At 44.2% G+C, this 12,794-nt stretch overlaps 1 protein-coding gene across 3 annotated transcripts in view; it reads left to right on the top strand.

The window, feature by feature from the left end:
- Positions 1-12,794, top strand: part of EEIG2 (EEIG family member 2) — a 59,852-nt gene that overhangs the window by 29,914 nt on the left and 17,144 nt on the right. For all 3 annotated transcript variants that reach the window (XR_002087651.2, XM_006270420.4, XM_059728446.1), the window contains exons 2-5: positions 7,149-7,269; positions 9,073-9,102; positions 9,776-9,892; positions 11,076-11,122. Coding sequence is in view for 2 of the 3 variants with exons in the window: in XM_006270420.4 (XP_006270482.3) it covers positions 7,149-7,269; positions 9,073-9,102; positions 9,776-9,892; positions 11,076-11,122 (315 nt within the window). In the remaining variant the exon portion in view is untranslated. The remainder of the gene's footprint in view (positions 1-7,148; positions 7,270-9,072; positions 9,103-9,775; positions 9,893-11,075; positions 11,123-12,794) is intronic.

Here is a 12,794-nt window from a genome sequence, read left to right as displayed (position 1 = left end):
GCACTGGGCTGGGACTGGCCATCAATGTTTATAAATGGTACAACCTAGTACAAAAAAGGTTGAGAACCACTGTTCTAGACTGAGCATCAAGTCCCATTAGGTAGAGTGGTTTTCTTTACTCTTGACTAATCTATAGAGGAACCTCTGGGAACCCCATAAAACTGAGCCCCTAACATAGTTTATGGCCTGCTGTGACCTATTTGTAACCTTTTTAGAAAAGTTTTATATGAATATATTGTCTCAACTAGTATATAATTAGAAGTTATAATCCCTATTCCATGACTATATCTTTGAGCTTATCTTAAAAAAAAAAACAAAAAAACTCCTAAAAATACAATTGAATAAAAGTTTGATATACATTTTAATAATCAGATTTTTTTAAATTTATTTTTTTTAATCATTGCTTTTTATCCACCCAGCCAAAAAGGCTGAGCACCACTGTCTTGGGGTGACCCCTTTTATTGGACCAATTGTACAGCTGGGATAGTTAAACAGCATTCAAAAGCTTGTCTAACTATTGCAAAAAAATCCTTGCCTTTTTTAATCTTATTCTTATTTTGGCTACTTCATTTTCAGCATCTGTAAAAGCCACAATACTTGCTCTGGTTTTGAAGTACTTATCTCAGTACTGCACATGTAGGCATAGTTAGAAATAAAATACAATTATCCAGGTTTTAGAACATACCTTGCATCAAAGCATCATAAATGTTTTCTACCACTGGTGTATTGTTTGCTTAAAGATTATCAAGTATTGGGAGGGAGGGGGAAATACAGAAAAGTATGTGATGGTCTCAAGAAATGTTGTCCCTTGATCCTATACAGGTTATTTTAAATGGTCTGTAATCTAAACAAACTGATGCTCTCACTTCACTGTATCAAAGCTCAGAAATAATTAAAAATTACCTGACCAACACTATCCAGTTGATTTTACTGTTTTTATTTCAGAAAGTTGAAATACATTATTATTTTTTGTTTATAATTTCTGTGGTTTTCTGGTTGTGGCCTGTGCTATAGGAAGACTTTTCAGGTAGCTCCTTATTCTGTTCTTCTCTTTTTTTTTGCTTTAAAAAAAAAAGTCTGCTTAGTAAATTTGCCTTTCTGCTTTTCTCCTGTCCTCAATCCCTAACTCTCCAAGTTTGTCCACTGTAAATATATATATTTTTTATGTATGAAGTTTCTACCATCTCACTAGATTGGTTTGGACCTGATAGGTACTTCTATTTCGTCTAGCAGCAAACCCCAGACCTTACAGACTGACAAGTCACATGTTAAATACCTGTGATTATTTAAATTAACATTGTGCCTTGGAACAAGCCCACCTAATTCAACTTGTCACTTAAGCCTAGTTTGTAGATGGCTGCTGGGCCCTCCCTGTTTTGATGCCAGTCATAATCAGGGCTGTATGAAACCCATTGTTGGCTTTTTAGCCAGGTAAGACCAGGCCACCATACCATTGTAGGGAGAAAAGAAAAGTCCCAGCCAATGGGTAGCCTGTTATACATGTATATGACTAGGGAAAACTGCATGAAATATCTGGTGTCTCCACAAATGGGCAAGATCTAAGGGAAAATGTTCTCTTTTTCATGGTGATGAGACCTACCCCATTCTTGAGGTTCTGACGCCCTTAAAAGCACCCTAAGAAATTAAAGTTGAAGGATGTTCTTGCATTATCTGTTTTTTGGGACATTTGCTTTCTGCTGTTCATCTCTAATTGTAACAGAGTCTGCCCCAGTGGTGGCTGTGAAACCCCTGGAGCCCCCCTCAGCCCTTGTTAACTTTACTATTTTGGGGCAATCTCCCCTTTTACTTTTCTGCCACACCTTGATATATTTATCACTTTAAGAAAAGAGGTTACTCCAGGGCTTCCCAAGTGAGATCTTAGTCTCCTGAATACAGGTGTCACTCCTGATCAATTGCTTTAAGGGGTAATTTTGTGGCCTTATCTTCCCTTCTAGCCATGCCCAAGCCTCACAAATGTTACCAATCATTCACTAGCTTAAGCATGCATTCTCTGCCCTTCCTGGGCTCAGGCCTCTGTCTCCTTCCACCTGTACCCAAGCACTTTGCCCATCTTGTCAACTCCTGGGCATGGCTCTGGGTCCCTGATTGTTTCCCATGGGCAACTGGTGCCTCCTGAGTTTGGGGGGGGGGGACGGGGCACATGCCCCTGCAGCAGTCAGTCAGCAGCGACTTAGGGGGGTGCTCCCAATTGCACCAACCCGGAAGCACAAGCGGCACTCCTGGAAGTCCCAGCAGCACTTTTCCTGGTGCCCCTGCTTCCTGGCCAGTACTTGTAGGGGGGCACTGGCACTCCAGCCTGCCCCCCCCCCCTCGCCCATGGCCTCACAGGAACACTGACTGTCAGGGGGTGCACTTTGGAGGCACTGGGCCCCTGCCCCTGTTCTCGTCTGGGATGTGGGTCCCTGCACATGTCAGTCCACCTATGGCCCTCCTTGGCCTTTCACCCTTCTGCCTGGGTTGTGGCTCTGCTCCTAGGCCAGATGAAATCTCCAGGCTCCCTGGCCCCAGCAGTCTTCTGCTGCAGCCCCTCCCACTCCTAGGCCCTGGCCATGTTGCTAGGCCAATTGAGATCTACCAGGCTACAGGTTTGTTGGCTCTGCTTGTTCTTGCTAGGGGTGCACCAATAGAGACTTTTTTTGGCCGATACCACTGGCCAATTTTTAAGAAGCTATATCAGCCGATTAGGGTGGCCATTATTGAGGACATTCAGGTTTTCTGCTACTCTGTCCTATACTGACATGAAATCGGATGCCTTTATGCCCTATATTTTTATCTTGAAGAGAAAAATAGGACATAATGACATTTGGTTTCGTATCAGTAGAGGACAGAGGACAACCAGACTGTCCTCTATGACGGCCACCCTACAGCCAATACCAGTCCGACGGCTGATATGCAGCCAGGCAGTTTGGAGACCAGTGTCAGGCTGGTAAGTCTGGTGTGGAGGATGGGGTGGGAGGAGGGAAGGGGTGTTTGGGGGGGCAGAATAAGGCTCCCGCTGGGAGGGAGTGGGGCTGGGGCAGGTGCTGCTCAGCCAGGGCGGGGCAGGGTGCAGGACAGAGCCGAGAGCGGCTTGTTGGGGGCATCGGGGTGGGTGGGGTGACAGCTTCTACCCTGCCTGCATCTTGGGAGGCATGGGGAGTGTGTACCTCCAGATCTGTGCATGGGTTGAGGACAGGGTGCTGCTGGGGCTGGGGCTGGGGCCGGGGCAGCAACGGGCTCTTTCTGGTGGGGGGTCTGGGTCTGGCTGGTGCTCAGGGCAGGTGGCAGTGGCACTGGGAGGGGGGCTGCAGCCACCCCAAAATTCTCTGTAGCTTCCCCTGTGTAGCCCTTCTCCCAGTGCTACCATGCTCCCTGAGTGCAGTCCCCCACCCCAACCTGCTCACAGATCCCCACCCCGCCCCGTTCACAGATCCAGGTGCATGCCCCCTGCATGCCTCCCAGTTGAGCCACAGTTCTGTCCCGTGCCCTGCCCCAGCTGAACAGTGCCTGCCCCTGCCCCATTCCCTCTCTTGCCATGGGGGCCATGATCTGCCACGCCCCCCCCCCCACATGATCCCCACGCCCCTTTTCCCCCACCCTTCCTCTGCAACAGACTTACCCACCAAGGCTGCACTCCTGGCTGCATAAATGCTGTGACTACACACATGCACGGGGCATTTATCGGCCACATCTGGCAAAAAAAAAAAAAAGCTGATTTCTGATGCTGTTAATTTTCCCTATATCAGTGCCAATCTGATATAGGTGCACTGATACATTGGTCCTCTAGTTCTTACCCCTTATGGGCTATGGGTTGCTGATGATACCAACATTTGGGGTGAGGTGGGCACGTTAGCAGGGAGGGAAAGACTGCAGAAAGACCTGGATAGGTTGTAGGGGTGGGCTAACAAAAACAGGATGCGCTTCAATACTGACAAGTGCAGGGTGCTGCACTTGGGCAGTAGTAACCGGCAGCACACTTATAAGATGGGAAACTCCCTTCTTGAGAGCATGGAGGCAGAAAGGGATCTTGCAGTCATCATTGACTCCAAGATGAACATGGGCCGACAATGCAAGGTCACGGTCGGCAGAGCTAACTGGACCCTATTGTGTATCCACAGGTGCATCTCAAGTAGGGCCAAGGAGGTGATCCTCCCTCTCTGTGCGACACTGGTCAGGCCACAGCTGGAGTACTGTGTCCAGTTCTGGGCACCCCACTTCAAGAAGGACGTGGACAACATTGAGAGGGTCCAGAGGAGGGCCACCCACGTGATCCGGGGACAGCAGGGCAGACCCTACAACGAAAGGCTATGGGACCTGAACCTGTTCAGCCTTCACAAGAGAAAGCTGAGGGGGGGGGGACCTGGTGACTGTCTATAAACTCACTAAGGGGGACCAGAAGGGGTTGGGGGAGACCTTGTTTCCCGTAGCGCCCCCTGGGATAACAAGGAATAACAGCCACAAGTTGTTGGAGAGTAGGTTTAGATTAGACATCCATAGGAACTACTTCACAGTTAGGGCAGCTAGGATCTGGAACCGACTTCCAAGGGAAGTGGTGCTGGCTCCTACCATGGGGGTCTTTAAGAAGCGGCTTGATGCCTACCTGGTTGGGGTCATTTGAGCCCAGTTTTCTTCCTGCCCAGGCAGGGGGTCAGACCTGAAGATCTACAAGGTCACTTCTGACCCTACTTCTATGATTCTATTACCCTAGCTTTTGCCCCTCATGGGCTATGGGTCTGTGATCCCAACTGTGGCCTTGCTGCTTGGCCTTGACCTCTATCCTACAGGCCCTAATCCTGCCCTCAAGCCAGTTGAGACCTCGATCTAGTGCTGTAGTAACTAAGTTTGGCAACTGGGGCAAAGCGCACAGCAGCAGCCTGCCTTCGCCCCATGCACAGATCTGAGGGGGCACATGCTTGCCCAGGAGTGCACACAGCAGTGGGGGCCACTTTTCCCCTGTCCCTGCACACCCCTCCTTCCCTTTCTCTCCCCCCCCCCCCCCAACAAGGTGCTCATGGCTCCATCCTGTGCCCCACCCCAGCTGGGCAGCACCTGTTGGTGCCCCCTTTGCTTTGTCACCCGGGGCAGTTGCCCCACTCACCCCCCACCACCCTTTGCTATGGCACTATGTCTACCTCCCCTACAGTCTCAATCCTTAAACTATCAGTTTTTTGCTTACTCCAGCTCAGTATTAGGAGCCTTGCTGCAGCCCTGCTGCTCAGGAGTTCGTTCCTACCCGGCTTTCAAGGTTAGACTACTTGCTGGGCACAAGCCCTGGGCTTATCCTGATAGCCCAACCCAGCTCAGCCCCTTTAGGTCATGTGGTGCTCCTAATTGCCCCCTTTCACACCTGCAGGCTGATTCTCACACAGCCTGCCTTCTCTTAAAGTAGCAGGAGCACCAAGCCTCCTGCTACACTAATCCAGCTATAGAAACTGAAAGCTGTATAACTGCCAAGTTTTTCAGCAAGTTATTTATTTGCCTTCCAGGGGTCCCCATAGTTGGAAAGTTTAGGAGTAATATCTTTTCCCTCTACCCTTAGAAATTTCTTTTTTGGGTGGAGGGAAGGAGAGGAGAGGAAACAGAAGGAGTCTGCTACTTCAGAAATCGGGAGTAGTATTTACAGCATGCAATTTAAAGACGAAAGTCTGGGTTGGTTGCACAATGCTGTAAGTATAGGAATTGGAGGTTTTTTCCCCTGCTCCTTTCAGCCTCTATACTAGCTATCCCACTCAGTTCTTTTCCATCTAACTGGACTTTCGATGCCATCCAGGCCAAATTCCAGCAGGCACTAAACTTGAGTCACCAAAACAAGAGAAGAGCCAGATCAGCCTCTAGTAGTATGGAGTATCTACCCAGCACAAAGTAGTGCCATGCAGAAGTGCCTGAGCTAGCACTAAACAAGTTAGCTTTGGTACTTGAAATTATATACCTGTTGGTCAATTGGCCTGTGCAGTTAACATTGTGCCTTGAAACAATCCCAGTTAATTCAACTTGTCACTTAAGCCTGCCTAGTTGCTATTTTGATGTGGCTAATAGGCAACCATAACCTTAGCTAGCTACTTCCTATTTTGGATTCCCATCTATGGCCTGATTCCCACCTATGGCCAAGTTACCAGGTGCTAAGGTTAGGATGTAAACTTGGAACATTTTAAGAACTCTAACTGCCTATATACATACTGCCTCCCCATAGTAAATGTTTTAAATATGTCAATTTAAGTATTGCTTGATTTTGTTCTTAAAGCTGAAAGATGCATACAAATAGAAAATCCATGGGTGTGGGGGGAGAGGGCTTCCTTTTGTACAACAAGTGAATGTATTCATCTCTTGCCTCTGTAAGAGGGTTGAAATCTTGCCTAGAATTCCATTTGTTTGTGAACTCCATTTTGTTAAATGGAGGGCTGTTTTTGTAAAGGTTGTTAATTATGCCAGGATTCTTAAAATGGGATGTTATGTATTAGGATTGAGGTTCACTGCTGGGAATTAGACTTTTGTAATTTAAAAAAAAATCTTTTTCCTGTTGCTGGTCTAGCAGGTGGTGGGGATTCTTCCTCCTTGGTGTCTGTTGTGTATCCATGTCAGGTTAAGGCAGCTTATTTATACCATTAGTTTTTCTTGAAAAGGAGTCTCATTGTCTTCCTGTTGCATTTTGGTACTCAAAGCCTTGCATTGTGCCTGTTGAAACACTGGAAATGCTGAATATGCTTAGACAACTTTAAAAAAATAAATGGAAAATGTTTATGTGAGTGTCTAAGTGATGTCAAACCATCCTGAAGGTTAGTTGATAAAGGCTTAGTGAAAGTGGCACAAATATGACTATGTTTATGCTAGGGTACCCACAGGCCAGGTCTGGCCCCCAATGCAATGTCATGCAGTTTATGGGGCTCCCCACAGACCTGTGGCTAGTGGTACAGGACCTGATCCCAACTGGGTGGGAAGAGGCATGGAGCCTGATTGTCAGGCACATGGACCGATTTGACACCATTCAGCTGGCCTGTGGGAGCAAAACTATTAGTATCACTGGTTTTTGGTTGTTTTTTGCTAATTCATTCAGTATTCCTGTTTGTGGTCATGAATGCCTGGGCATTTAGAAGATGTTTAATGATGGCTCTGTCACTTCTTTTTTTTTTTTTTTTTTTTTCTCTTTGCAGGGAGGTAGTACAAGCAAACTGTGTTCACTGGAGGAAGAAGTTTGTATTTCTTTGCAAAATCAGTGCCAGTGCTACTACAGGAATTCTAGATCCTTGTGTCTGCAGAGTATCTGTACGGAAGGTAAAAATGGCACCTCCCCTTCCTTCCTCCCCCACCGTTAGACTTTAATTTGTTTCCCTGATAGCTTTCCTAACCTGCTACTGACCCCTGTATTTGTATAGAGCTGGTAGACCGCATAAAACAAATGGTAGCTATAACCAAGTTAAGTATTCCTTGTTAGTCAATATATACTTGTAATATCATTAATTAACTCTAACATAACTAGTTCATTAATTGTTACATCTATCTTCATATTTCAGTGACTAGTTTTTATAACTGGCTAGTCATAATTCTTTTGAATTTTAAATCTGGATAAAATGTCACCCTGACTGAGCAATTTCTTTAGTGGTATTCCTCTTAGTCACTAGTCATCGTCCTCTTAGTCTGTAGTAAATGGGTAATGTCTCCTTAGTCTGCTCAGGCAGCTTCTCCTTGGTCTTCAGAATCTGTTGAATAAACTGGAATCAACTAACTGTTGATCCAGAAACACCAGTTAGCTTCACTTTTTCTTCCTGGGGAAAACAGCTAAATCTGACTGAGGCTATGGATGGGAATCCAGAGTAGGAAGTAGCTCGCTAAAGTTGTGGCTGTACAGGCAAGTTGTCATGAGGTAAGACTAGGATGTAAACTTATAGCACCTTAGCTACTCTAACTGCCCACGTGCATACACTTTTTTTTTTTCTTTTTCCCCATAGTAAATACAAAGTTGCTTATTGCACTTTAATGAGGGACATGACTCCTCGCACGTCACAAGTGCGCACAAAGGCCATAGCTAATGTGATGTGTTTGGAGCCTGGCTTGATCTTGTAGCTGTTTGCCTAGAGACCCATGTACTAACTTGATTTTACTCCCCCTCCAGAGGTATGCTTCCTGCTTGCCCACCATTAGTGGCAGAAACAAATAGCTGCTGTGGCACTGGATTACTGCCTCTCATTCCCTCAAGGTGACTCTGCCACCAGTAGCAAGGAGTTTTTGTAGTAGGTATTCCTACTACTATGGGAGTTTTTCAACTGTCCTTCAGAACATAAATTGGAGACTTTTTATGCACTTGGTATTCAACAAGTTGTGTTCTGGAATTCTTTTTGCAAAAGTGCCCACCTCACTAACTGGGGTGTGAAACTGTTGGGCTCAGCAGCATCAGAGACATGCATGTCCTTCCCTCCCTGTGGAAAAGGAAGAACTTGGAGAGCATTACATTTCTGGTGATTCTCTCTTCCTCTTCCCCTCTTTTCTTCCTGTGGCTTTCTGCCTTGGTCCCTAGGGAAGCCAGTAGTGCAAAAGGCCATTGCATTCAGACCTATCATTAGGTGTCTAGAAGCTGGGGCATTGGGTTGTGTCTATTCTGCAGGAACAGCTCTTCCAAGTAGTTTGGGAAGAGATTCCTCACCAGTTAATAAAATTGCTTCTCATGTTACGATTGCATCCAGAAGTGTCTGTTTGCATCAAAAGCAGAAGGCAAATTATAACACTATGATGCTTCCACATAAAGGAAGTTCTGTGTTATTTTACTGCCTTTGTTAGGTGAATACTCTTATTGGTGATTGCTTAACACTGGTTTTATTATGAATATAAAATATAAGTAGGGAGAAATCAGACCTGAAGAACTACAGATATTTTTCCTTATGGATAAGTGTTATAGGCAAAATGCACAAGATCTGTGCTCTTGACAGTCACTTATACAAAAGACTAATAAAGCTATGGCAGTGATCTAGTCACTTAATATCTGAAAAGTAGTTTACTGTTTAGGTCCCTTAAAGGCAATATTTCAAAAGCTTTTTGAGTTGTATAGTTACCAGCATACATTTGTTCTTTTCCTTTTTGCAGGAGTTAAAAGGTGGAAAGACGTATGCAAAGGTAAATGGACGTTATCTAGCTTATAAACTGACACTTTTCTGATTTTGTTTTGTGTTTTCTTAGAAGAGTAATAGACTAGAATATGCTTTTCATTTCGGTATTCTTCCAAATCAAAGGTGGCACTATTTGAACTCCTAGCAGGCTCAAGCCTGACGAAGGGTTTTTGAACCCGAAAGTTTGCTTAATATTTATTTTCCAACTATTTGAGTTAGTCTAATAAGATATCTTCACCCAAGGAACCTTGTCTGCCTAATGCTTATACAGTAATTCTCTTCTCCCCCCCCCCCCCCCCCCCCCCCCCCCCCGAGTTCTTCATGCCTTACTTTTTCAAGAGTGATAAAAGGGTTTATTTCTATTAACCCTCTTGCAGAGAGGTGGGATTTTTAAATATAAAGAGTTCCTTGTTTCTTTTTTGAGATGAAAGTTGAGCGAAGAGTAGAGCCATATGTTTGGCATTTAGACACATTGAATAGTATCAGTTGTCCAATTATATTTACAAGTTGCTGTAGAATTGACTATATTTTTACTGCTTTTCACTTTTTGTCTTGAGGCTGTTTCTTCTATGCTAAGTAGTATAGTTCACATTAGTGTGCAAAAGTGCTAATAACTTAATTACTGTGCATGCAGTAACCACCTCTTTATTGTACTCTAACTCTTTATTCTTTCTTAATAGCTGGGCTTTGCAGACCTAAATCTTTCAGAGTTTGCTGGATCAGGGAATACAACTCGTCGCTGTTTACTGGAAGGTTATGATACCAAAAATACAAGACAAGATAATTCCATTCTCAAAGTAATTCATGTTTTCCCCCCCTCATACTGTTTTGAGCTAGAAGTGCATTTCTGCTAACTATATGTGTCATAAAGCTGAACATTTACATTCAAGCATGTAATGCAGTGGAAAATATATTTGCTGTTACTGAACTTTCCTTGTGTCAATAATTTCTGCTTGTAGATACAGACAAGCCACCGTATGTTGCAATGACATTCTGATTTCTTTGAGAGCCACTGATAATCACTGTACAGAGAGCTCTTTTAAGTGTAGCTGTTTCAACTGCTTTGGCTGATTCTCTAAAGAATGCACTAACTTTATAGGTCAGTTGTGGATTCTGATGGAGGATGGAAATGCCTTTCCTCCACTTGCTCACTTGTATACACTAAGCAGTACCAAAACATTTATGGGAATTTTTGAAATCTCATGCTTCAGAATGTGATTTACAGAAATGATGTACTTGTCTGTCCTGCCATCCCGAAGGGATTTAAATTTGTTTGAAATTCTAATCACTTGAAATGGAATTAGTGTGAAGTGGGGATAATGGGATTGGTAGTCCCTATCATTAAGTATACAGTTTAGGTCATCAGTTTCTGCTGCCTTGAGGCCTGTATTCCAGAAAAACTTTCTGAAACTCGTACCAATAGTTTTAACTTCTTGGCCATTTAATCATAACATTGTGCCACAACACACATGCACATTGTTTGCCTTTGTAGTTCCTGCTATCTGTGACGGTAGCACAGACTCTTATTCCTTAGCAAGCCACATCTTGAAATTGTTAATTTTATGCAGTGGAGAAAGCTCTGTTCTTGATCTAGGGTAACAGATAACATTCCTTGAAGTCCTCCATTTTTTTGAACTACTTACTGTCAATGCTTAAACATTTTTAGGAAGGTTTTATGTCCCCCTTGCAGAATCCTAAACTGGAAATGCAACAATATAACTGATTTCCAATATTGGAAATATTGTTTAGGGGACTGTTTAGAGGACTGCCATGCAAGGTCTTAATTGCTCAACTGTTTTGTACTAATAGTTTGGTGTTTAAAAATAATGCTTGTTTACATAAGCATGTAACAATTTGATATGGATGTGGCACTTTTCTCTTACCTTGTAAATGTAAGATTTGTAGCAAGTATTACCACAATGTGCCATGTTTTGCTGTCATCTTATGCTGTGGCTTTTTTCTTTCTTTTTTGATTTGTAGCTATTGATCAACATGCAGCTAATGTCTGGAGACCCATGTTTTAAAACGTAAGTTTATGAAGCCTCATGTGGAATAGCAATTTGTTAGTAATTAGATACTCAAATCTTATTTAAAGGGCTGTTGATTGTAGCCATGTTGATCTAAGTACATAAGTGACAAGGTTCTTTGGGTAGATATCTATTATTAGACCAACTAAATAGTTGGAACAATTGTTCTTTGCAAGCTTGTGGGGACAACACCCTTCTTTAGGCATAGGGAGAGTCTGCTGGTGTTGTGTGTGCTCTCCTGGGTAGAATAGAAGCCAATATGCAAAATGCAGGTCTGTGAAAATGCACATTTTAAATCTTAAATTTTAAATTTTAAACATTAAAATCTTGTTTAAAGTTGGGTATGTAAGTGGAAGTACATTTTATACCTTGATGGTAACATATTAAACTTAAAGAAATAAACCGAATAAAAATCAAATGACAGATGAACAATAACACAGATAAATATTTATAACTGTGGCAATTCTTGCTTTGAAATGTTTATTACCCACTTGAAAAACGTACTACACTCTAAACTTGTGACACCAGGGAAATAGATACAAAAAAATACTTGGGCAAATATACCAAGTCTATGGAAACATGCTTGCTGGAAGGTAACTGCACTGATGCTTATTTTTAGAAAGCCTATTAGCATATTGCTTGATATCTGTGGCTTTAAGTGTTTTCTTTGGGAGGGGGCTGGGGGCAGAGAGAGAGTTAGGGAAAATAGTGCCCTGATGCCCCTGATGCTTTGCACTTCTACACTTGATCTGTATCTGTGGGAGTCTAATAGCTCTACTCCACCATACAGACACTTCTGCATCTAGCCACAAAACAAAAAATGGTATGCTGCAACTATAGGGAAAAATCTAGCTATTAATATGGATTTTGCCTTCTTTCTAGATTAATGAGAGATCTTACTGTGAGTTAAGTCATTTGGCTGTTGGCCCAACTCTAACAGCAAAAATGGCAAGCTTCTGATGTCCAGTGGAGTCACAGCTTGATAAACACAACTTCCCTAACATGGTCAGTAAGCATTTAAGAGACATTACCACCCAAAGTCGTGTTTATAGTATCCTGAACACTGCGGGCACATCCAGATGAGCCCGCACGTTTCCTCTTGCAGCATCTTAAACCCCTTTGAGATGCTGCAAGAGGCACATGCAAGAACAGGAAAAGGTTTCCCCCGCTGCAAGTTTGCAGTGCGGGGGCAAAATTAGACCCCTGGATATCCAGGGGTTTAAAAACAAAATGGAGTTAAAAAAAGTGGGGCAAGGCACAGTCAGGGACTGTGCCCTGAGGAAACCAGAGGCTGGGTCCTCCACAGATATGCTCTGGTGCTGAAGGACGCTGCCTGCCCATGAAGGGCAAGCAGCGTGCCAGCAGCAGGTCTCCAGTGCTGGTAAGTAAGGGGTTGAGGGGGCTGGAGGAGGGGGGAGGGGACTATGGGGGAAACCCCCACTGGCCCCACCCACTTCCCCCATCCCCTGCCTGCCCCCCCCCCCCCCCCCGGGTTCTTCCATCCCTTCCCTGCATGGCCCCATCACTCCTGAGGCCCCTCATCCCTTTCCTGCCTAGCCCCACCCCCTGCCCTTTGCACCCCAGCATCCCCACAATAAAACAAACAAACAAAAAACCCCCCAGCATTTACCAGCAGTCCAACTGCCATCTGTGTCACTGGGACCCGGCCTGC

The sequence above is a fragment of the Alligator mississippiensis genome, chromosome 5 (genome assembly GCF_030867095.1).
Source record: "Alligator mississippiensis isolate rAllMis1 chromosome 5, rAllMis1, whole genome shotgun sequence".
Classification (NCBI taxonomy): domain Eukaryota; kingdom Metazoa; phylum Chordata; order Crocodylia; family Alligatoridae; genus Alligator; species Alligator mississippiensis.
This window is presented reverse-complemented; position numbering and strand designations above follow the sequence as displayed.